Source organism: Haliaeetus albicilla, chromosome 24 (genome assembly GCF_947461875.1).
Source record: "Haliaeetus albicilla chromosome 24, bHalAlb1.1, whole genome shotgun sequence".
NCBI lineage: Eukaryota > Metazoa > Chordata > Aves > Accipitriformes > Accipitridae > Haliaeetus > Haliaeetus albicilla.
The window spans coordinates 14,958,783-14,985,143 of NC_091506.1; the positions used below are offsets into that span (position 1 = coordinate 14,958,783).

At 35.3% G+C, this 26,361-nt stretch overlaps 1 protein-coding gene across 4 annotated transcripts in view; it reads left to right on the top strand.

Moving 5' to 3' along the window:
• Positions 1 to 22,008, top strand: part of ARHGEF3 (Rho guanine nucleotide exchange factor 3) — a 140,161-nt gene extending 118,153 nt beyond the window's left edge. For 2 of the 4 annotated variants that reach the window (XM_069812271.1, XM_009924832.2), the window contains 9 exons: positions 2,472 to 2,579; positions 9,467 to 9,637; positions 11,194 to 11,256; positions 11,595 to 11,691; positions 11,792 to 11,868; positions 13,380 to 13,637; positions 15,968 to 16,138; positions 18,536 to 18,722; positions 19,688 to 22,008. In XM_069812271.1, the coding sequence (XP_069668372.1) occupies positions 2,472 to 2,579; positions 9,467 to 9,637; positions 11,194 to 11,256; positions 11,595 to 11,691; positions 11,792 to 11,868; positions 13,380 to 13,637; positions 15,968 to 16,138; positions 18,536 to 18,722; positions 19,688 to 20,034 (1,479 nt within the window). In that variant the 3' untranslated portion in view covers positions 20,035 to 22,008. Of the gene's footprint in view, positions 1 to 1,389; positions 1,582 to 2,471; positions 2,580 to 9,466; positions 9,638 to 11,193; positions 11,257 to 11,594; positions 11,692 to 11,791; positions 11,869 to 13,379; positions 13,638 to 15,967; positions 16,139 to 18,535; positions 18,723 to 19,687 lie in introns of those variants that run through there. The other 2 variants (XM_069812272.1, XM_069812273.1) reach the window with 2 other exon arrangements.
• The last annotated feature ends 4,353 nt before the right edge of the window (positions 22,009 to 26,361 follow it).

Below are 26,361 nucleotides of genomic sequence, written 5' to 3' on the forward strand. Positions count from 1 at the left end.
TTCTACTCTTTTTACTCAGGATTATTTTCTCCAAGGTTATTTGATGCTGTGCATCAATTTTCACAGCTGCCTGAGGCTTATGTGCCCCACATGGCAGAGCAAATTAGGTCCTGGTCTGAGTGCTTAGCCTGCAGTCTGCAGTCACGCAGTATTTGGAAGTATTCAAATAAGGATAGGCTGACTTGCAGTTCCTTACTTAGTTTTAAACACTACTCAGTAAGCATCGTTCAAGTTTTTTGCAATGCAGTCAAATGAAATGCTGCAGAGAGGCAGTGAAATACAGATTTACTGCTTTTGTGATTTCATCTGCTGTCAGTAGTCTCCTCAGAAAATTATCCAAGGGCTTTGGGGCTTAGTTTTGTTATAAGTTAAGACTGAAAGACTGCAAAATTGTGAACAGATCACAGTGTGTGTGGAAAAGGTCTGTAGGACTATGGGGACCATTTAACTTTCAGAAAGCAAGATATTGCTATGATATTGTGTAGATCAAATTTGTACTTTTTTGCATGAGTTTTGTCTTTTGACCAAAGAACATACACATAGCAGCAAAGTTGTAAGATAACAGAAAGGATACAGCAGTTAAGAAGGAGAAATCTTTTCTATTAATCCTAATTCCCCTCTCCCTGTCTTCTGGAAAATCCACACAGTCTTGATTTCCAGATTTCGCTTTTGGGCTGTGATACTTATGCCTAAGTAATCTTTGCTGCTAAGGTATTGCTGCTAGCAAAAGCTGTGCTGCTGGCATAACACTGCCCAACTCTGGCTGGGACTTCATGTCCTTTCACTGCAGTGCAGCACAATTCATAACAAGCAGGCTCTGCCATGGGATATTATTTGTGCACCAGGACTGGCATTCTTAATAATCATAAAAAAGAATTTAAAAAAACCAACCAGCTGATGGCAGAGCCACCAGTTAGAGAAGAGTTACGGTGGAATCTCAAAGATTTTTCTTCTTTTGTGGGGGGAGGGGGGTGGGGGTGGTGAGATGCTGTAGATGCTAGTGGTGCTGCAATGACGTAAAAAAAATACTCCCTTCAAAAACCTGTGTCAAAGACATGGTTGCTGAAAAGGAAGGAATATGAATAGCAGTGCAACGGTGAAGATAAGGATGTAACTTCATTTAGGCTGCTAAAATTCTTTAATGGCAGCTTTCATGTGTGGTGGAATACGTTATTTTTGCTAGAGGGTTAAACACTTTGTCCCTCATCTCAGCCGGCATTTATGGATTTCCAGGTCTGCCTGCTGAGAAGTAAATTAAATATGTAGCTGCTTCTCACCTTTCCTCTGTTGCTCTACTAATGGAAGAGAATTTTTTTTGCCAGTAATACAAATGATGATCATCACTGCTGAGATTTATTATTTTGTGGTATCAAGAAGGATGACAAATCTGCATTATTTCCAGAAGGATTTCTGAACAGAAGGATAATAGGCATGCTTCATTTTCTTAAAGCTATGTCTAGGAAATTGGAGGCATAGCAAGCCTACACAAACTTTATAAGCATGGCTGAAAAAGAAAGATGAACTGCTTTAGGATGTCCTTGAAATATGATGTTGGATGGGTTTTTTAACTTCACTTGGAAGGTTTGGCTCTTTTTCTGTCAAAAGTTGCTTTTTGCATGTGGTGTTCAAGATCCATTAAATGTCAGATGGAGGTTAGGAAGCCAAGGGTAACTGTTCTATTTTTATGTATTTATATTCACTTTTTTCTTGTGTTACTAATTCTGTTAACGGGGGGGTTTTTTAATATTGGCGGGACAATTGGCATATTATATTGAAGTTGTTATGCATTATTATAAGCACTGTTAACAGTATGTACGAAAAGAAAAACATTTAATTGAATGCTTTATGGTAGATTTTTGTTTAATTTTCCTTTCTATTTTATGCAAAAATTAAATATATGTAAACATGTTATTAATGTGTTTGCCTGTATATATATTTCCATAGGAACATGCACTGGAAGGACAATTACAGTTAGAGATTTCTGTCTAAATTATATACTCTGGAATAAAACACATTTAACTGCATAGTCACATGGTGACAGTGCCAGAGGCAAAGAAACAGAATTGGTTTTTATTTGAAAATATCCCTTTCAATGACAAGATTGTCATAACATGCATTAGCTGCAGAGCACTGCTGAAAATTTCTCTTTTATGAATGAGTTAATATAATAAAATGATTTAGTCTTTCTTTACCTTCCTCCCTTCCCCTGCTTCCAGCCATGCCAACTTCTCCATCATTACATTTTTCAGCTGTTTCCAGGATCTGTATGTACCAGCCAAGAGTCATCTGTCATTGTCAGCTTTTAAAACTGCTATTGTTTTACTACCCTAACTATATACCGGGTTTGCAGACTTGCTTTTTACAAATGCTTTCTTAGGAAAATCAGCAAAACTGTTAGCAACGTTTATCTGATAATGCTCACACTCCCCCCATTTTTTTTTTCCTTTCCCTTGTCTTCCTCCCTACTACAGGAGCCCAGCAACAAACGGGTCAAGCCGCTTTCCAGAGTTACATCACTAGCGAGTCTCATTCCTCCTGTACGAGCCACTCCATTGAAGCGGTTCAGCCAGACACTTCAGGTAATCGCAGTAAATGCATTGCTGCATTGAACTGCATTGCTAAAAGGGGAATGCATACATATTCACAATTTCTTCTAAGGTTAGCATGGGAACGTGAACTGCACCTAGGCGCGCGCGTGCACACGCCATTGTAATGTGCCAAACAGGTTTAGGCAACTTATGAACACAAAGTAACTCAACTTGAAAACTCGGAACTCTCCCCTCAAAAAAACCACTTCTCTGTCCAGATAATTGATGTTTTTTAATTACCAGTAAGAAAACTATTGCACCTGTAGCATATAAAAGTTGTTATACTAAAGGATTATGATTGTTTTTTAAATTAGATGAACAGAATTTTCCATGACAATTTCTATTTATTTTGGCTGGTTTCTTTGAAAATGTTATTTTGGGTACAATTAGTCATGTAGGACTGCTAAATTTCCTTCTGTGTGGTGAATTTGACCTTACCTAAACAAAAGAGCTAGTGAACAATTGGAAAAAAGTCATTTTTGCAAAGCTGATGATGAAAATTAATAAAGGGCAAGCAAATTTTAAATGCAGTTTAGAAATGAAATAATTTTGTAGTTTTAATTTCTGTATTATCGATTAGGTGCGTCATATTTAACATACTTGGAGACTAATGGAACTTTAGTTTATAAAGTATTTGTGCCTTCAAGACCTAGAGGCTGCAAAACATTTGGGTGCTCAACTCCTAACGGTTATCATAAGTGGCAAACAGTTGGGAGCTGCAATACTGCTATGGGTCTAGCCTAGAAAGCCAGACTGTTTCCTCTTTAAAACAGTTTACGTATGAAGGCATGTATAAGATCTAAAGAAAATTATTTAACAAGCCTAATTTCTTTGATGAGAGGAAATCTAAAAATATCTTGAATGTATTAAAAATGTTACTTAATCAAAACAAGCTAGGTTAGAGCATTACTGAAGTTATCTGTTAATCTCAAGGAGGAAAGAAATAAAACTTTAGAGCTACGAGTCTCATGACAAATAAAAAGTCATGGGAAAGAACCCCATTTTTCTGTAGTGGTAGTTATCTAGAAAACAGAATTTTTTGTTAAAAAATTTGTTTTGTTAAAAAATTGATTATTTTTGTAAAAGAAACAGAGTTCCTTTAACATTGGTTTTCCCGTGTTGGGTTTCTACGATTTTGAAAGTGCAAACATCTGCATAGAAAAGCTGCATGTGTGGGGTTGGAGGAAAGGCAAAATGGCTGAATTCCCCTCAGTCTGGGTTTGATCCAGAAGGTGTATTATAGCGTGACTAGAGCAGAGATGCCTGTGTTCCCTTGGGTGTATAAATCTCCTCCATAGTCTGCCTCCAGGAAAAAAATTGGCCTGACTTTGAAAGGACTACATTAGTTCCAGTTGTGAGGAGTGTGGAAAGTGAATTAATTTTTGGCTAAACTGCTTCTGAGCATGGCGCTTCCCTTTTCACAGCCTTAGACAGCTGTTGTCCTCATTTAAGTACCTACGCTATCGTTCTGTAGTGAATGCCTTTGAGAGTGGCTTGTCCAGTACAATTTGTATTTAATAAACTTTGATTTAGACTCTCCGAAACAAACTATCCTTTCATGCATGTAGTAGCCGCTTCCCAAGATGAGAGCTACGTAAATGTGTTCCAGGGCAAATTTTTACAAAAATAGGAGACAAAACGGTGGCTTCGTTGCAAGTCCTACTGTTACAAGCATTTCTGTCTTGCTCTGTTCATACTGATTATATATTAATTAACTACTTCAAAGCAGATTAAACACTGATGTTATTCATGCCATCTCCTCTAAGTAACTATGTGCTTGAAGGAGCTGTGATGAGAAATCAACCTGTATGTTCTCCAAATCCGAGGTCTGAATCCATTTCCAAGTGATGAATGCTGGTGATGTCTCTCAAAGCTGCCTTCATAGCTGGCTGTAAATTGACTTCTTATCTGATTTTGTCAGCAACAACAGAACAGGGGAAAAAAGACTGAGCTGCTTGTGCTCCGGTGTCCCATTTGGAATTAGTTAGAAACATTCTGGGAAGCATGTATAGCTTTTTTACTTTATTATGTATTGACATAACTGTCGCTGTGCCTTGTGGAACAGTATAGAACAGGGTTTTTTTTCATGGTGTAATACCTGTAAAAAGAAAATGGTGTTGATTTTTCTGACTGGATGAACTTTTTATCTATCTTCATTGTGAAGTAATTTCAGTCAAAACCCATGTTTCTTCTTCCATTGCTGCTAGATGTTCTGTATCTGTAAAATGAAGAAAACTACTATCATCACCACAACATCCAAAACAAACAACTTCTTCCCCTGGAAGAAAACAAAGCCAACAGAATATCAATTCAAAAAGACCACTCCAACAGCATCAATAAAAGGGATTAGAAAATTCTGAGTTTCCTTTATGGCATTTCAAACAAACCTTCTTACATATTCTTTCTGAATGGAAGATACGTGTAAGAGGGGGGAAAAAAGTTTATTGTGCATAATTTCCCTTACCCCTCTGTACATGTAACTTCCACTTTATATTAATGGACTTTCTGCATGCCGGTTGAAGAGAAACACCTCTGTGTCCGAGATCTGTGTAGTGTCTTTTAAGATATGTTCCTAGCAACTTTTCGTGTTTTGCATATTTTATCGATTATAGAAGTATTTGATTTTTTTGTGTCTTCCTAACTTTATTACAATTTTCCACATTATTGTCGATACTTTTCCCCAAGGACTCCAAGTAACAAAACACATTAAGTCTTTCCAGCTTGCTTTCTGGTTTTTTTCACTATTTGTAGTCACTCTGTTTCTGTCACATAGAGCACTGTAGACTGACTAATATAATGCTGTTAGATTCATCTGTGACAGAGTCTGTCTGTATATCTTCAGATTGCCAAATGCTAAGCGCATCTTCTTACTTGTTTATCCACCTGGAAAACCACTTTATTTCATAGCTGTATTGTCAGCCTGCATCAAGCTAGACTAATGATTATGATGATCTGCTTGTTTCTGCTTGGTCTTACTTACAGCTGTGCTGTTCGGCTTAAAAGCTGAAAATAGGATCAGAAAAAGAACTCCAGCTGATGCTGAAGAGAGAAATTAAAGTCTGGCTAGCTTCCTCTGCAGCTTCAGGTTTCATCAGTATGTCTTTAATTTGGACTCCCTACTTAAATTCTTTTTATCTATCTTATGACACCAGAAACTTCTAAAAATCCTTAAGAAGAAAATGCTTTTTAACATCAGTTCTGAATGCTAGGACGTTGATCTATAGTGCCCTTTTCCCAGTACATGAAACTGTTTGCTTTACTGCAGCTGAAATTAAGGTTTGTTAATTGCATGAATTAATATCAGTAGCACATAGACCCTTCATAGTAACAGTCTTGTAACAGCCAGTGAAAGCTATTGCAGTCAGATAAATACAGTAAACAAAATCAGGGGTTGTGGCTGGATTCTTCCCCAGCTCCTATAGTTTTTGGAGGTTTTGATAATCCCAGATGGGCATAATTTTTAATGAGTATGCTGGACATGTTTTTTAACAAAGCCACAAACTAGGAAAATATTTTTAAAAGACTGGAGACGTAGAAATGCTGCTTTGACATTCCTACAATTCCTTCATGGGATTCTATCACATGACTGATTTCTTCCCCGCCTTTCATGGCAAGTACCAACCAGAGATACCATGAGAGTACCTTTAAACTTGTTTTTAAAAATTTCTGGTAGAACTTCATTTTAGGGCTCTACTCCACCAAACTGAAATGGGTCTGTTTGTTTGCAAAAAAATGGGTAAAGTATTAGAACTGAGATGCTTAAACTGATGTTGTACATTTATCTTAAACTATCAGAGAGTTTTATTGAAATAATTTATTGTTTATTTGGGGATTTCTTTAGTTAGGCTTATATAGGTTTACATCTCATTTCTATTCTTGCCTGTTACAGTATCGATGACTCAAGTATGCCTGACTCTTAAGGGACAAAGTATTAATTTTAGCATTAAATACTATTTCCCTGGTGATGTATTAGTTTGTCTCTTTATAGCTTTACAAGCCAATTTCTGCAACATTTATGCAAAGGAAAAGATAATATCTTAAAATAAGCTTGGATTCCACACTGAAGTATGTGATTCCCAGCCTAACTAGACTTCAGTGTACCAGGATAAGTCAGTCAGTGTTTTTGCCTTTGCTGTGTTAGTGTATAAAAGAAGGAAACATGCCAGACAAAGAAACCACTTGCTCTTGAAGTGAAATTTGTCCTCATTGTTAAATAACACCTTAAAACAATTCTGTCCCTTTCCACTAATAAATACCCTCAATCCTATGTTCATTATTAATATTAAGCAAGGTATACTTTCTATGGTTAATTAAAAGGGTGATGCATGAGAGAAATCAATTAAATATATAGTTCCTCTGTCCAGGTAGTAAAGATGCTAAGCAAGCAAGCAGGATTTTGGGGAGTTTGGTTTCCTTTTGAGTTTCTTAGCCTTTTTGTGCCCCTTCTGCCCAACGGAGGACAGTATAGGGCTGTAGAGAATAGTATCAAGCATTCTCGTGCAGCACAAAGGAACGTTACTATCAGTGGATGTGAAAGCTTACTTTTCTCAAAACACTGTATGTAATTTCAGTTTGCTGTTACAGGTGCATGCCATTTTGTAACATGATATATGACTTTTTATTAAAAGGTTTCAAGATCAAGGCATTTACTTTATAAATCAGTCTGCCTGGTGTCTTTCGTTATAAGTACCTTCTTCATTCAACATAAAACATTCCTTTAAGAAACCACCACAAACAAAGGAGCTATATACTGGAGGATGCACATGGGAATGCATGGAAAGGGGCATTCCACCTTGGGTCATGGAATGACAACTGTTCTGCTTGGCTGCATTCTTGTGGTTGGTGATTTGTGGATGCAACACACCCGCCGCTTTTCCCCAATCTTTCCATTTGCATGTGAAAATAATGGGTTTCATGATTCACCATTATAACGTGTAAATTAAGCATGTAGTTTCACGTGTGTTTCTTTATCTTCTTAACTCTTGAAGGAAGACTAGCACCTGACTTGCAAAGTTTTGGAAGGTTGGTATATACATGTGTGTGTGTTTATTTTTAAGGGTTTTGTCAATTCCAAGTAGGGCTCAAAATGGCTTCTGTTAAAAGGCACAGTTTTCATTTATGTCTTCTGATATTTTAAAAACATATCGTTTTTATAGGCACTATTTTCATTTCATGGGCTTGTATCTTCAGAGGAGAATTTCAAATATTGTACTTTGTATATGCTGCTTTCAACCTGGAAATGAAGAGAATTTATTTTGTTTTAAATATTCTTACCCAAGGCAATCGAAAGATGATTGTGTTATGTAAGGCAGGTTTTAAATAACAACAAAAATGTAGAGTATTTAAACAATGTGAAATACTTGAGGCATTTCAGAGGTAGGACTTCAAAAAGAAGCCTCTAATTTTAAAGCAGCAAGAAAGGAATCTTTTCAGAATAGCGCAGTGAGAGCATAAGGTATCCATTCTTAGCCTGAACTGTTTCTAAGAGTCTATAGGCAAATAGAACTCTCAAGTCTCACTTAAAATTGGACTTGTTCTTATTGAAGTTTAAGACCAGACCACATAATAGATACAGAGGTGCTGGTACACATCATCAGGGTTTAGAGGCTCCAGAAATATTAATAAAGATTCTACAATAGTAGACCACAAGACTGGTATTTCACAATTTGCTATCTGCTAGCACTGATTGACATGTTTCTTCAAATGCTGAGAAATAAATAGGAGCAAGTGGTGTGAGAAGCCTCTGGCTTGTTGCTTGTCATAAACATTAAAATATGGATATTGACATACCTTTTCCTTAAAGATAATGTGATTGCCCTTCTCTTTTCAGTCAGATAACCATTTCACACCTTTGTATGTGAATTAGTTTCTTGATCTCATTGCAAATCTGAAGAGGCAGAATGTTACAAGTTGAAAGGGTTTCTCTATGTATCAAAACCAGTTTGGTCAGAGTATTATAGCACTAATTATTAAATCCTGCTTAAGGACATATCTGGAATGATTATAACAGTCAAATCTTTCATGATTCTGACAGTTTACCCCAAAAAAAAAAAAAGGTATTGCCACCATGAGGTAGCAAGACACTTATTAAGGTAAGAGGAAAAGTTTTGAAGGCCAGTCTCACTTTATGAACTCTCTTTCTGCCCAACCGAGAAAACTTTTTTTTTTCTTAAACAATTTATATGTGTTTGATGTAATGCACCTTTTCATCTGATATCCTCGAGGTAGGACCTATTGTTTCTCAGTACAGACATCTTTGAAGAATCCCCACCCCCAAATAAACAAAACTCAACAATTCTGTTGACTTTCAGTTAATACACAAGATGAGTTTATCTACCAGATTGTGGTGTCTTAACTTTCCGGAGTTTTCTGTGTACCAATTGAATCTTTCTTTCAAAATGAACCAAAAAACGTATTCGTACTAGTTTTGTCTCTAAAATTGGCATTAATTCTAAATTTTTAAGTATTAGGGATCTAATGAGGCAGATATGTGTAATGCATGACTAATTCCTGTCTGTTTATTGAATTGAAGCTTTGTATTTGATCAGTTATGTTAGTGTGTTGGACCATTCTGCTGTTATGCCTGTAATTTATTCTTGTTGTGTAGTATATGAATGCATTGTATAGTTTTAAACATGTTGAGAACAGGACATGGACATAGTTCACTGCAGGAATGGAAGTACTGGCCTTCCATAAAGATGTATTAAAATAATTTCTCTTACATTCCCAGTACTAAACATTACTATTAAGTTCACAGTAAAAATTAATCAGATAATGTTTGTTTGTTGTACTGAACTACGTATATAAATTCCTTAGAAGAAAAATGTGTAATGTGAAACCGTTCTAACAATAAAAACTATTCTTCTATGTATTTCTAGCGTTCTATCAGTTTCCGTAGTGACAGTCGCCCAGATCTGTTCAGTCCCCGACCATGGTCTCGAAATATGCCCCCTGCTAACACAAAGCGGAGAGACAGCAAACTATGGAGTGAGACCTTTGATGTGTGTGTCAATCACATGCTTACATCTAAAGAAATCAAGCGTCAAGAGGTAAGTTTGTTTTCTTTTTACCATATATTTCATGTTCAAAAGTCATCTTTAAAGCATGGAGTTGAGGAATGCTAGTAGGCATTAGGATAGCACCTGAAGCTTTCCTGAAATTAAACAGAATGTCACCACCTCCACTAGAAGCAGAATTCCATCCCTAGTCTTTATAATTCAAGCTATATTAGATGAATATATTCTTTTTTAAAATCAGCTCATCATATTTCCTTAATAAATGTGAAGTTACTAAGATATATTGTACTATGATTGGCTGCATTTGTGTACGTGTTCTGTATGACAGTTTCTGTAGTGATGTTTCATTTTGTTGTTCTAGTAATGATAGATGAGCATGCTATTTCAGGAACAGGTATTTATCAAGTGATATGTATGCACAGAAATGCCCAATCATTTTGCTTGTTGGAAAAGAGTGTCTTTGAGGACGTTTTCAGTGCTAGAAAATGAAATATTGATCAAAAGATGTATCTTCCAAAGCAAAAAAAAGAGTACATCAGTGGTTTTAATGTGTTGTACATGACAAATTCTAAATAGTTCATGTTACAGCCAATGACAGAGCTCCTGCGGAATCAAGAATTTATTTTTTTTTCCTAAAGAAATTTCTAGCAGTATTAACAAAGTTTGTAAGAATCTCTCTGAGAATACTTCAGGGACTGAGTCATAAATCAAACAACAGTAACGTCAAGCACTTCTTGTGCAGATTTTAACATTGTAGAGGAATTAATAGGAAATAACTTTTAAAATTGAGAACTTCAAAGGCAGCTTATTGAAAAATAAACTGTATTAGTTCTTAACACTGCATGCCTCAACAGAATATCTGAACCACTTCCATGTGTGCACTGTCAGTTAACTCACACTATGGCAAGCCTTCCATGTATGCATATTATCAAGCTAGGAGAATCTGCAGTAGCTGAAGATGTTCTTCCATGATTTATGCAGGTTGAAAGCCTTGACTGTAAAGTTAGTAATTCTAACTGACCAAAATGTTGTCAACTTTTACTGTACCCAAGTTCAGAATGAAACAATGGTATTTTGATAAGCCGGTGTATTAGGGTGGTGGTTATTTTTAATCTGAAATTAAAAAAAAAAAATGAACTGGTACCAAAACAAAAGTGTTCACTACCAAAGAAATGTTTTAAAGAAGATCTGTCTTTTACTTAGGCCTGGAACTTTTACCACTGCATGTGTTGAAATGGAACACAACAAACGTCTATGCAAATAGTTGTATAAATGGTTAAGATATAGTTGAGTCAAAACAGCACACTGAAGATAGCTCCCCCATCTGGAAGCACATCTGTTTGAAAAAAATTAATTCTGTGGCTATTTTAGATAAGCATTTTATGGACAATCTGATGTAGCTCTGCTTTAAAGAACACTGCGCATGATTCCATACCTATGGAATAAAGCCTGACTTTTTTTCTGCAATTTGATTTAGCAGAGAAATTCTGCTACATAGTATTAAGACAGCTGTTCAGAATATAACATCAGCTCAAGGGGGGTATAGATTAAATAAACATATTTTATAATATTTGTGTCTTTTTTTACAGGCTATCTTTGAACTTTCCCAGGGAGAAGAAGACTTGATAGAGGATCTGAAGTTAGCAAAAAAGGTATGTTTTTTTTTTTTAAAAAATCACAACAAACAGTATTCATTGGTTCATATCACTTTTAAAATAATCCTTGCTTTTTATAATTGCTAAGACAGTAAGAGGGGAGAAAAACCCAAAACATATTTCTATTTTCCCATTCTTTCTGAAACACTTAAATGTACTGCTTTTTAGTTTGTTTTTTTTTAAACATGAAATTGATAGTTTAAGATATGGTTATGAAACTTGAAAATATTCTCAGCGATTGGTGTGGTTTTACTTTCAGGGAGCTTTAAATGCTACCACTAATTTTTCAGTCACCAATGATATATTAATTAAGAGCTCCCCTTTTTTCTTTTCAGGCTTATCATGACCCAATGCTTAAACTTTCCATAATGACAGAGCAAGAGTTGAACCAAATTTTTGGAACATTGGACTCTCTAATTCCTCTACATGAAGGTAAAACTCAAGTAGTCTTTGCCTGTGTTACTACTGCACATAGATTATAGTCAACTGGTTCATTAAGTGAAGTTTCTTTTCTTTTTCTAATCATGACCAGATCTTCTTAGGCGACTTCAAGAAGTCAGGAAACCTGATGGATCAACAGAACATGTTGGCCATATCCTTGTGGGTTGGGTAAGGCAGAGTTTTTAATCAGTTTTGGGACTTTAGTTTGGAGCTGCAACATGTTTTTTATCAGACAATTTCCTTCCCATATCTAGCATAACATGTCAAAAATACTTTGTCAAAGTATTTTTAAAAGCTAATGCAACTATTTAGAGACATAATGGAATATTTTATCTTTTCAGGGATTTCCCCTGAGAAGATTTAGACTAGGATGTTGTTTTTATAGCTTTTGCTATTCAGGAGACGAGCACTATTTAATACACTTTAAATAAAAACGAAGAGTCAGACTAGAGTTTGTCTGATGTAGATCATTTAAGAACCTGCCCCCATTTGTATTCTGGTTTCCTAGGGAAATGAAGCTTGAACAGTCACATTGTGTAAGGGCAGCCTACCGTTATTTTTAAATGTCAGTCTGTTCCAGTCAAGGTAACAGGTAGTAGTTAGTGCTGTCAAAGGTAATAATTTTCTAGTAGCTTGTTAAAATAAGGCAGGCAGGGATACAAGAGAGATGCTATTGCTGCCCCACAAAAGAAAAAGTTGGTAAGTTCACTTTCACTAGCATCGAACAACATAAACACTGAAAATAGCTTTTGTTAGTTTTGTTGATAAAGTTGCTCATTATATTAAAAAAGAGGTATTTTTTAAAGGATTCAGATATGCGAAAAGTTCACTTGTAATTATATGTAAGTAATGAAATTTAGCAGGAAAAAAAGGGCTTGAAATTTTTAAGATATTAGGTAACATATTTAGCAGCTCTGTGTGAACAGTGGCCTATTGTAAATGAGAGAAACATGATCACTACTAGTACATAATGCAAATAGTTAATGATAAACTTGTAAGTGTCAAAAATTATCTCTTTTTCTTTGCGTAAGGTAATTTTAAATATATTTATTTTCTGGTGCGCTTGAACACTAGTGAACTTCTCTTGGTCTGAATATGTCTGAGTCTAGTTTCCTTTGCTGAACGTTTTTGCATATAATTGTGTGTTAATATAGCAGTTTTTGTAAATGGATATATTGTTCTAATCAAGATACAAGCTAGGTTTTTTCAGATTTAAGGCACTGTTCTGTCATCTTAGTTTCGTCAAGGTTCTTGAGGGCAATACAGAAGTTTGACTATAGAAGTTTGCTTATCTAAAAAAGGCTGGGTTTGGGACTACTCATTCCTAAGCTTTTATTTCCATTCATAATTAAAATGAGACTTCTGTGTTCAACTGTTGTCTGCGCTAGGTAGTGCTCAGTCTTAAGTCATGGATATTTTTAATGCTTTGGAATAATACTGGAGATCTGTAGGAACTGAGAGATGAGCTAGTGCTTCTAAATGGTTTAAATGATGAACAGGGTGGTCAGAGGACCTTTGTAAACCTTATATATGTTGGAAATATTATCATCAATAAATTGTGGATAAATCTCCAGCTAAAAGATCTCAGCATGAGTTCTGACATCCTGAATCACTTGAAACTTTCGATGTAGCAAACTGTGCTTTGTTTCAGCTGCAGTATATTTTATTCCTTTCCGCAGCTTCCATGCCTAAACTCCTATGATAGCTACTGCAGCAATCAAGTAGCAGCCAAAGCTTTATTGGATCACAAGAAACAAGATCACAGAGTGCAAGATTTCCTACAGCGCTGCTTAGAGTCTCCTTTTAGTCGCAAACTGGACCTTTGGAATTTCCTTGACATCCCAAGAAGCCGTTTAGTTAAATACCCATTACTACTCAGAGAAATCTTGAGACACACACCAAATGATCATCCAGATCAGCAGCACCTTGAAGAAGCTGTGAGTTACTGTGGGGTTTGGGGTTTTTTTAGGAGATTATAGCACTTTTAGCTTATTAATGAATTAAGGGACACTACATAAAATATGGAAATGCTAATACTTATATGAACAGAATATCTAGCCCCACTCCCCCAATTAAATCCTATTTCAGTAGTGAAGTGATACAAAAAAAAGAAAGGGTGGCATGGGAGGTGTTTTCCACAGCTCTTGTCTGATCCTTGTCCCTTTTGCATTTCCTTTTCAATGTCATTTACCATTCTAATCTAAGTTGGGTAATGCGGAGGTTTCTTTTCGGGTTTTAGATAATTTAGGTAAGTTTTATTCCCTGGCTTAAGACCATACATAACCTCTGAGTCTAGATTAATTATCGTCTGCAGGAATGTTGCTGAAATTTGCCTTAATTTTGTTTTTTAGTTGGAATAGCATTCTGCTTTCTGGAGTAAAACCAGAGGGATAAATCCAAGGCTTTAGAAGTTCCTTATTAATAGAAAGGAACCTGATTCAGATATTCTGAAAGGTTTCTAAGATTTCTTTTTTTTTCCCATACATACACACACACACACGCACATTTATATATATGTGCACGCATGCAAACATATATCTCGGAGTAAATGAGTTTACTGTAGCAGATTTGTTTGAAATACTTCTAAATTAATGAATAAATAAATACCATCGGTATCCTATTGCTTTTGAATAGTATTTAAATATAAGTAAGTTTCATTAATATTTTGAGGACAAAATTCATGATTTGCCTAGACTTGAATATGTTGTACATTTCAGTATTTCTCTGCTGAAAAATGAGAGCCCTGCTTTTTTTGGAAAGTGCATGTTTCAAAACACATGTACCTGACCACTATTGTTCTGCTATTGCTTCCCCAAATCCCTTGCCCAGCTCAACTTCTCTGTTGTAAAATTGGACAACTGTGGTTTATATTCAAAGCTTGGATACTTGCATTTAGATGTAATCTATAAGGTCCCTTTTCCCCTTGTGCATATTCTTTTAAACCCAAACAAAAATCATAAATATCTCAAAGAATTCTTCTGCTTATTTCTAAGGTTTGCTTTTCTACATAATGTCTGGTAATATAATCTAAAAAATGTTTTAAATGCTTTCTTCCAGTACCTGTATTTGGTAATTGTTTAATAAAATATCATATATCATCAGGATTTTTTTCTTGATATTTCAATAGCCTTGTATAGCTTTGTGGTGTTCTGCTTCAGCAGAACACTGTGTATCTTTGAAATGATGTATTTCATAAATTGTATATTTGCCAAGTTAAATTAGGAAACAGAAATTACTCTCTGTGGTTGCCTCTTAACACTGTTTTAGGCTTATGAAGTACATTTGTCTTCCTGTCTGGCAGTCTGCTATAAGCACATTGGGCCAAGCTGATCCCTGATAAATCTCCTGGGATCAGTAGATACTTGAATTATCTGTTTGGGCATGTATGTCTCAATCCATTCTCCTGCTTCACCTCTAGTTATTTAGCAGAGGAAATTGATTGGTCTAAGCAACCTATGATCACTATTAGAGTGGACTAAAATTAACAGAACTTCACATACACATGCCCAGTTAAGGATCTGTATTTTAAGTTTCGGATAAATTGATATCAAGGTCCTTAAAGACTGCATAGTATAAGGAAGTTCAAGATAGAGAGGTTATTTTTATAGAAAAGGCAAAGTTTTCTTTTTAATTTTTTTTAAAGTAAAAAGGCAAGATAGTTATTACTTTTAATTGTAAAATTTTAAGTATATGCAAGTAGTGGAATTGTAAAATAAAATTAATTTACCTTATTTCCAGAAGGTAACTTTCATGATGAACAAAAGTTGAGAATTTAGTGTTTTGGGCTAGTTGAAATTTTGCAGGAAGGATCATGATAGTTCTTCTGTTTCTTGTTCTCTGATTTGATGCAGCAGTTTTCAGAGAATTATAATCTATTTAAAACAAATATTTTTAAGACAGGTTATTTGTCCTGTATCATTTATTGGCACATTATCAGCTGACAAAAATACATCTCTGATTATATTTCTTACATCTGTTTATCTTAATTCTGCCTATTTCAGTTTGATATAAAGAGATAAATACCATATTTTTAAGCCATTGTTAGAAACAATGATAAAGCCAAACTGAAGTGTCTTTGTACACTGTAGTCTGCTTAATTCTGTTGCTAATATTAATACTCTTATAGAATGGTCTGCAAAATATTCAATAAAAATATACTGTAAGTTAATATGTATTTTATTGTAGCTACAGTTCAAATTATTAGGAGATAGCTCTGAATATTGGATTTTCTAATTAAAGTTCGTGTGTTTTCATTGTTTTTCTGTAGATAAATATAATTCAGGGCATAGTGGCTGAAATCAACATAAAGACTGGTGAATCTGAATGCCAGTATTACAAAGAGAGACTTATTTATCTTGAAGAAGGCCAAAGGGATTCATTGATCGACAATTCACGTGTTGTATGTTGTCATGGTGAACTGAAGAACAACAGGGGAGTGGTAAGGAATAAATATTTTGTCATAAATGGCTTTTAAAAATATCTTCATTTTGCATGACAGTTAAGAGCTGTGAGTATACATATGGAAACATCACCCTCTCATATATAGGAAGTTGATAAATATGAACTATTATATATAACACTCATCTTTTTTGTTAGCAATCAAATATCTGTATATGGAGATAATAAGCTTATATGTGCGTCTGTCTTTTAGGGGGACCTAACAATATCCTGACTAAATTATAAATCTGATAAATTTCAGTAAAACTTGCAGGAAAAAAAGCAAATAAAAAACATATTTCTGGTCTCAGAGACATGATAGTAATGTCTCTAATGACACACAAAATGTACTAACAAATTTTAAATCTGTCGGAGGCTGTGGGTATTTTTTTTTTCCTTCAAGGTTAAGTAGAAACAACATGAAATTTTGAATGGACAAACAAAGAAAAACAATCTTTCTCATTAACTGAGGATATGAAAGTTTTATTAAAAAAACTGACAAACAAAGTAAGCAGGATTGTAAATGCATTTTTCAGCATTGGAAGTGCTTCTATGTAGCATGTTTATGCATGCAATAGAAGGATCATGTTTTACCATACGGCTGAGATGGAAAGATGACATGGATGCTGTTTTCTGGTTCACCTGATGATAAAGATCAGGCAGGCAATTAACATACAGCAAACCAGCAGGAAGAAACTGGCAGTTTTAATCTTTCTGGAGAACTTTATTTATTCCATCCACACTAGCCCTGCCTTTCTTTGGTAGCATAACATTAAGTAGCATAACATTAAGTATATTATTAATTGTTTTCAATTTATGAACAGTATTTAAAATTCCCCAGCATTTTTGGGAGGTTTCCACGCTGATGTATTCCTTGAATACAGTTGACAGTGTGGGATATTTTTATGTTTGTGTGTTTCTTTGATTTGGGGTGAAAAAAAAGATCATTTTTATCTTAATGTTATCAGTCTCCTTTTCACACCTGCTATTACAGAGTGTTAGCTTTTGCAGAAAATAAGAGATCTCACCATTGAAAGGAGTTTCATATGACTTCCACTAAAATCAGCCATAACAAAGCTTTGCATTATGAAGAATTTGCAACATTTTGTGGATGATGATTTGAAAACTGAGTTTCAAAATAAACAGGGTATTTTTGCTGCACATTTAGAATATCAAAAAGCCCCCACCAAATCCCAACCCTACTTAACGAGCAAACATCCATACCTGTATATACCTCAAATATTTAATCTCACACATTTTTGCTTTCTTTCATATTTCATTCACATGAGAAGGTAGCCATTTGCTGAACATATAAACTGAAACACATGATGGATACATTCTTTACCAGACTCTGCATAGAGTCGCTGTTAATATAAAAGGTGACAGCACTGCATAATAAGGAACAAACACAAAGTTTAGGTGTGTGTCCTGCAAAGACTTAGAGAGGCACAAGTGGAAGAAAACTGGACTATTGGTGGATGTAAAATGAGGCATCTGTTGTGGAAAAATAGAATGAACATGGACTTTTTTAATGTCACAAGACTGCCAAGGCATATTGGGAAATGTTTCTGCTATAATTACCTCTTTCATTATAGTTTTCTGAAAACATGAGCTACTGGAAGATGGGACGGTGAGCTAAATGGATCCGAAGCTCTATCTTGTGTTAAAATTGCAAATAATGCGTCTAGATTTAGAGTCAGGTCAACTTAAGCAACAAACAGTTACTCATGATTGGGAAGAAAATTTTGGCAGTGAAAAACAAAAAAACTTACTTCAATGCATGATATCAAGTGAAATTAATTTAAAATTTCAGTTTGTTTATTATTGGAAGCCACTGCAGATTGCAAAATGTGAGGAGGAACATAATTTAAAGGTGATAACAGGTGACTTGGGCCACCTAGGAGCAAAAGTAATTTTCTAAGTTTCAAAGAGCTGTGGTGAAGCTGAGTGTGAGCAGCATGTGAGTTGTAAAAAGATTGCTCATAATTGTTCATTGAAAATATTTGGATGAGTAAGATGGCCTGTTTCTTAGTAACACAGGCAGTAGAGAAAAGTGAAAGTGGCTGTCAGAAAGAAGAATGTGTATAAGCATGCTGCTGTAGAGAGAGATTTTGAAATGTCATGCACATTTCAAGGCCTCAGCATTAAGAGATTGATCATGATCATGACAAAAGAAACTGAGAAGAGGACAGAAGAAATAATTTTAGATGTTTTAAAATTGGTGTATTTAAGTACTTCTATGCTATTGCACCATAAGACTTTTAAATAGTGGGAGGAGAGGAATCCTTATTTTAACTGTTGAAAACACAAGGTTATAACATACTAGAGTTTACATGTATTTGGTTTAATGATGTTCTAAAAAAGGAGTAATGCTTTATTATTTACTAATTTTTAACAGAAACTGCACGTATTTCTCTTTGAAGAAGTGTTGGTGATTACTCGAGCTATCACCCATAATGAACAGCTCTGCTACCAGCTGTATCGGCAGCCAATTCCAGTGAGGGAGCTTGTGCTAGAAGACTTGCAGGATGGAGAGGTGCGATTGGGTGGATCCATACGTGGTGCATTCAGCAACAATGAGAGAAGTATGACTACACCTTTTTTTATTTGCTCATATAGAACTATTATAACCTTAAGACACCTGCCAATGAGACATCAGAATGTTTTCTCTAAAATTCACATTATCTGTATCCAACAGCTTGATTTGTATTTCAGACTGGTTTATTATGTTGTAACTTGCTTCTTTTAGATTGTTTCTTAAAGTTCACTGTATTGGTAATGGGATTTCTCCACACACCTGCTTCTGTACTGAATTGAAAAGGGGAGAATGTGTAGAATGTAGAGGCAAAGCCACAAAATTATAAGAAAGTGTATTTTGAAATCTTAAGCTTTAGCTGTTAGGACTTCCCTTGTATTATGGAGACATTGATTGCTATTCTGTAATTAAGTCTTTCAGCTGACAGACAATTAATGTAGTGCTCAGTGTTAAGACTGCAGCTATTCATGTTGGTGTCAGGAGGTAAGAGTTAATGTCCTTCTAATTAAGCATATTATAATATGCTTGTTTCTATTACAAGGGTCCCTTGAATCTCACTTATCTTGTGAAAACTTTGAGGGTTTTTTGTATGGATTCACTTTATTGGTGAAGTGAATGGAAGAGATGAGGCAATCTCCGGCTGACACAAGACACAGTATTCAGTGAACGTTCTGGAAGTCTGCTTTGCAGAGAAGTAGGAGGAGAGGCATTGAAGTGTGGGAGAAGCCTTAGTCCTTCTGATTCACTTAAAGCTTTTTGGGTAGCCCATGAATGGCAGAACCAAAATTGTTTAATCCAGCAATATGAAATCATTAGAAGTGCTTGTGGTGTTCTATGTTCTTGCCCCACAAAACAAGGAGATAACCAGATTCTTTTCTCTGGTCTGACATGGTGTTCGCAGGAAAACACCTTAAGTCAAAGGTTTTGCAGATTCTGTTATTTAAATATACTCTTCGATTATAAAATCCATTCAGCCAAAGCATTCAGCGTTTTGATATGTGTTGTTTCTTTCAGTCAAAAACTTCTTTAGAGTCAGCTTCAAAAATGGATCTCAAAGCCAGACTCACTCACTCCAAGCCAATGACTCCTTCAACAAACAACAGTGGCTTAACTGTATCCGCCAGGCCAAAGAAAAAGTTACGTGTGCAGGAAAAGCTGGTGTGCTGAACTCGGAAGCACACTTTCTTTTGTCACCAAATGGAAGCAGAGTACCCCAGGGAGAAACCACACTCGAGCAAATGGACCAATCAGACTGTGAGTCAGACTGTAGTATGGACACCAGTGAGATCAGCATCGACTGTGAACGTATGGAACAGACAAACTCTTGTGACAATGAAAAGCAAATAGAAACGAATGTTTGACAAAAACTTACAGTTCATGGAAGAAAATCTGTCTCTTACCTGTACAGTATTTGCATTCCATACATGGAACCATTTGGAGAAGCACTTTTAAAATATTTTTTGTGACAATGTCAATGCAGTCCTTCTTGTATTCGTACCTATGAGTGTAGTACTGTAACTGCCGATGTGTATAAGCTGGAATCTCTTGCAACTCATGTCCTGTGATTATATTCCATAAACATCTAAGGTGGATGAAAGAGGTACTTGACCAGTTATTCTCAATGTCCTGCTGTAAACAGAATCTCTAAACTACTGTTTATATATGCATTACATAAAGAATCTTTTCATAATTTTTAAAGTATTTTATTTGCCCTTTACTGGGGCAGAGGAAGATGTGGACTTAATATGGAGTTTCAGGATGGGTATCAAGATAATAAGTTTTCATAAAGGCATGGAAGGAAGAAAGTTTCCTGGAAAAAAAGAAAAACATCTTGCAATAACCTATCTGAACTCTCGTGGTATTAAATCAGCAAGAACTATAAACAGCGGGCCATGTAACCAGTGACCCTTTCGGGATTAATTTTTCAAAATGAAGCATTGTCCGAAGATCCAGCAACCAAACTTAGTAAAATCTGGTCAGTTAAAGTGGTCAGCATAGTGCTATGGTTTATTTATCAAAGCATGTAATGCTAAAAATAATCAACTGAAAAAAAACAACCCAACCAAAACTCTACAGCCAGCACAGAATTAAATTAAATGCTGAGAATACTGGGTATTTGTAAATAAGCTGGTAGTTTGCTTTCAGTGCCATATAAATATATATATATATATATATATATATATTTTATCCCAAACAGGATAAGAGTGGGAAAAAGCTTTTGCTTGTGAATAGGCCCTCTTCAGCATTTTGCACTCCACTGACCTCCACTGTTGGTTTTAAACACCACTAAACTAATGTTAAAACATTTAATTTTCTGTAAATGTCTGTTTACAATTACATGTAGTTGGTTTTTAAACTAAGTGACAATTTTATATAAATGGTGCTCTACAAATACCCTATGGGATTATGTAGAGAAAGTTTAAACAAAAAGGGAATTGCTTTTCCTTCAGGATGTATTACATCCTTTATATTTTTCTCAAGTTTTGTTTTAAAAGTTTTTGTTGCATTTAATCTCATGCTGTAATTGGAAACGTTACTGTGTTTTCTGGTGGCTCATTTAATCTACTCATTATGATGAGAAGCAGATGAGTCACTTAAATGCAGTCTAAACCACTTAGTTCAACATCCTGTTACTTTTCAGGAATCCCTGGATAATATTTTATTTCTTAGTTTAAGAAATAATGCCAGTTCTGTATGGCAAACTATGAAGATCATATATTAATAATGATCCTTGATATTACACAAGATAACCTGTGCAAAATACTCGTACCAACAAAGGTAGAAAAACTGCTAAGTTATTGCCAAAAACTTTTTTCTTGTGTTCTGCAAGTTTACAAAAAATTCACTATGTCAAGTATCTTACATATATATGCTGATGTGCATTACAGAAATCAGTGTGACAAGATGATAAACAATATAAAACCAAGGTATTTTTATTTTTAAAAAATGTCATTTTTACCCTATAGAACATATTTCTGTATTTATAGTTTTTAAAAAAAGTCAATTTTCTTTTCTGTTTCAGGCTTTGTAATTTATTTCAACTGCTTCATTTTTAGAGCTGAATGAGTATGCCAGTGAAGATGAGAGAAAGGAAGAAATTGCAAAAGAAAAGGAATAGGAAAGCATATTAGATGATGAACTATTTTCATAAAACCAGCTCAGCAAAATGTTTAAAAAGGGCAAAGAGCATGTAAAGTGTTCAGGTAGAGAAGAAAGAATGAATGTGTGTATTGACTTTTTTTTTTTAATTTATTTTTTTTATTTTTTTTTAATAATAGCCTTAAACTTTTCTGGAAGCATTTCAAATAAATTACATTAAACCATTTTGATTTTTATTTGATTTGGTTGTTTGTGCAAGACAACTACAGAAAGATTTCAATAGTGCACATAGTGAGGCTTAACATATGTGACCAATGTTTATATTTTGGTTTTCCTGGAAGTGTGACATATTTGGATCTAATTTGCTAGATACAAACAGTAACAAAGAAACAAGTCAGTGCACTCAGTTCAGCACATTCCCTGAAGTTTTGTATTATATAATCAATTTAGTAAGTAGGTGGAGCAAAAAATTAACATCCTGCCATCAGTTTCTCTGTCCTGGTTCCTTGTGGGTCACATGTTTACTAATATATATTATTCCAAAATGCTGAGATGATTAATTTTGGGGCATGTAAAAAGTCACCAACCAGCCAGTGAATCTCAGAAGATTAATTTACATTTGTTTACTATCATTTAGGAACCCACTTAGCATCATGTTCAACGTGCTGCAGTGCAAGTGTTTCAGTTTGGCTTTGTCGTTGACATGCACTTAGCCTACTGATTTGATCTAATAAAGCTTAATAATGTGGGGGATTTTTTTCAAATCATCTTAAGGAATAAGCCTTCCAGTTTAAGAATGCTAATATCATTCTGGATTTGGTTAGCTTGTTTTGGTTCCAGCACTTGCCACTGCTTTTGAAAGAATGACTTTTGGGGGTAGGGGGGTGGGCGTGGACAATAAAATGTGCCAAAAAGGATGGATAAAATGATGAATGCAAAGTAAAGAGGAAAAGTAATATAAGTATGTCAAAGTTATCACGGTTAGTAATCCTGGTGTCAGCAGAATGGAGTCCGAGAAGTTGCAGCAGTGAACTGGCATACATACTGCAGCCATGCAGTACACATGGGCCTCTATGTTATTCTCATGCAGAAAATCGCTTCTGATTTCTCAGGTCACCCACCATTGCATGTATAGCTTCCACTAATGAGTTCAAAGCTGTGTAATTTGTATTGGATCTCTAAGAGATCTTAGATCACTTCTGTTTTGGATGGAAGAGTAGTGCCATGGCAAGAAGGTAAATGAGAACAGGTGGAGTGTGTAAAAAAGGCAAAGCAGTGAGGAACCTGAAGTGTCAAGGGCTTCCAAGATCACCATGAGGGGATGGCAGAATAAGGAGAGGACCACAGATGCTGGATGAGTTCCAGCTCCTCTAAATCCGAGGTATGAGTACTCTGGATCTCACAGTCTGGAAGAAGAGTGACTGATGAGGCATCTTGCAAGAGCAGTTTTGTCCCTTTTTGACAAATCTTAGCAAGCTGTTTGCTCTTTAATTCCTGGTGAGAACAGTCAGCGTAGTCTTGGCTTGTGGAAGGATCTGATGAACCAGAAGTAATAAAGGTAAAAGCATAGATCATCTTGACTGAGAAAGGTAAGCAAAGAGAATGCCCTTGGAAATCTTTGAACTGTATGGGTCCTCTGAGACTACAAAAGAAAATTTAACTCTCTGTGGTCTTTTGTTCCCTAGATTTGGTCTGCAGCACTGAAAAGAACAATGCAAGGATGGAGACCTGTCTATCTCCTGGAACACAAAGGTCCTCTATGAGACACCAGGAGCACTTAGTTTAAAGTCTGCGGAGCTCAGTACTGGGGAGTCAGGTGCCAGGATCTGGCTAAAGGATAGGCCCAGAGTTGAACTCAAAGGTAGAGAAAGTATTTCTCAGTGGTGACTCCTATTCAGCATGACCCACCTGAACCAGGGATTCTGCCTTAGGAATGCCTCTGCAATAGTGGGAACCAGGTTTCTTGAGGTTTCACAGAAATTTCTAGGATTTGAAAGATAGGTCACAACTTTTAGGTATCAGTTTAATGGACTGCTCTTTTTGAAAAAGTTGATGGTTTATGGTGGCACTGTCTGGCACTCAACAGTCCTGATCCTCAGGATCTAACAGAGCCAGAAACTGAGTTCTACATATATGGAAGAAGATTTGTTTCCTTTGAATAGGGGGTTCCAGATCCAGAATGGACAGTTCTTCCATATTTAATGCTTACTTGTGAATACCGATTTTAAAATACTCTAATCTGTTCTACAGGTTGATGCTGCCATCTACTGGCAATAATTGCATATTTTTAGACCTGATTTGATTACACTACATTTAAAATATTTTAAGATATTAAGTGTATTAATAATTATAAAATGAAAGTATTTTTAAAAATATAAGTAGATATTTTCAGACTTTCACCTGAGGATCACAAATTTGTTAGAAAAAAGTACTCGGTGAATTTCTGCTACTAATCCCTGGCTTTACAGAGCCAAGTTGAGACTACTTCCCCAGTTTGTCTCACCTTTTATCATCATAGGCATGTTTTCTCTATGGCTGGTAAATGATACTAAAGCTCTTTCCAAGTGTGTAAATTAGGTTTTGTCTCTGAATTTTCTGAAAGAGCCTCTCTTTTCATGATCTATGAGGAAAGCTTAATGATACAGTTCTATCTTTGATCTCCTGGCACCTAAAATATAGTCAGCACAAAATTAGCACTTAAAGAAATGTGATGTGTTTTGCATCACTAGAGTAATTTCTGGAAAGTAAAATATTAATTTCTAGTTATTTAAATTAAAGTGTAACAACATCCTCAGACTAAATAAAATTTTGCATTTCTAAATTTGCTTTTGTAAAAGAATACTGAGGTAATGTCTGGAGCAAGCACCCAAGTTTGCTCCTTGAGCATGGAGCCTTACGCAACCCTTCCTTTTAAATGACTGTTATTTTCTGGTTGTTAATCTGATCTAAGTCTGCATTACTAATGTATTACATATCATCTGATTTCAGAATCAAAGGGATCTGCAGCTGCTTTGTACTTGGGTGGGAAACCGCTTGGTGCAAGCCAGGGAGTCGTGGTTCAATGCCTGGCAAATATCAGAAACCACAGAAACCAGAAACTAGAAAGACAATACGGTGACAGATTTTATAACCTTTTTTTTACTTCAGAGTATTCAGCTAATCTCTTCCTATGGTGATTTTTCCACTGAACCTTTGTTTTGTGAACTGGGATTCTTGCTACCTATTTTATATCTATCAAGATTTAAGATTCATAGTGGTACAGTGATCCAGAATTGTTACATCATTTATCAAGTAGTACTTAGCAATTTTTGTGATGATCTCTCCCAGGCTTATCTTAATACATAAAATAATTTCGTACAACTGCAAAGAAGTATCTTTTTAAAGCAAGTGGTAAATGAAAACTTCTTTGTATGTTGTTTGGTAAATAAGCAAGACTTCATACATTGTTTGGATATGTTATGATACAGGCTTATGATGTTTATATTTCTCATTATTGAACACATTTAGATACATTGTAAACATATGCTTTAACATATTTTCCAGTATTCATTGTGAGAGAAAGTGGTAGTAAGCATACTTTTCATGGTTACAGGGTAAATTTAGTAGACAGTAGTTTCCCAACCTGTTGCCTTTTTTGGTAGTTGTTTCTTCAGTGCTTGTTGAATTTATTGGAACAGCTCTATAGTTGATCTGTATAGAATTACTGAATTATTCCAGAATTACTGGAATACAGTGAAGATAGGCAATTTAGACTTAATGTTTCTTCTGAAGTCTTTGAAATCTTACTGTCATGTGGTTATTCACTGTCTGTGAATAGGTCTTCATCTAATGTGAACAGTACATTAATAGAGCCAAGATAATGCAAACAAGCAAGGAAATAAGTGTCATGTGTATATATATACACACATGCTAAAATTATGTTTTCCTAAGGAAGAAAAAAAGTCATGTATACTTACTACATCTATACCTATTAACTTGGTGGCTACTGGAAGACCTAATTTTCTTTTGAAAATTCTTTCGCCCTGCCCAAAGCGTAGATACATTTTTCAGCAATTCTTTCGGAATGAGAATAGACGATATGGTTGGAAGGACCTACATTAAATAAATGTGACCCCATTCCTGGAAGAAATTTGTCTTACCTAACTTTAAAACACCTGTTAAAGAAATCCCAGTGTCTGCAAAGAATTTCTTCCTGTACTTAACTTCTCTAGCTAGACAGTGTTTCCTAACATTTAACCTAAATCTCCTTTGTTACAACTTAAACCTCATCCCAGTCACCAAGGACATAGAGATTATTTCTCCCTCTGCAACAGTGTTTTCCATATTTGGTAACTGCTATTATTTATCTTCTCCCTTCTAGACAAAACACCACCATTCTTCCAGTCTTTCATACAGTGGTTTAGATTGATGCAGCACAAAAGAATTATTAGATACGTTCCGAGAATTTATAGCAAAGAAAAAAAGAGTATGTCTAAAATGAGAGTGAAGACACCAACTTAGCTCTGTAGTATCATTTCATATTGCTCGTTTGTGAATGCAGGCAAGCCAGATGTAATCAAATCCAAACACTGATCAACTGAACTAGTTGT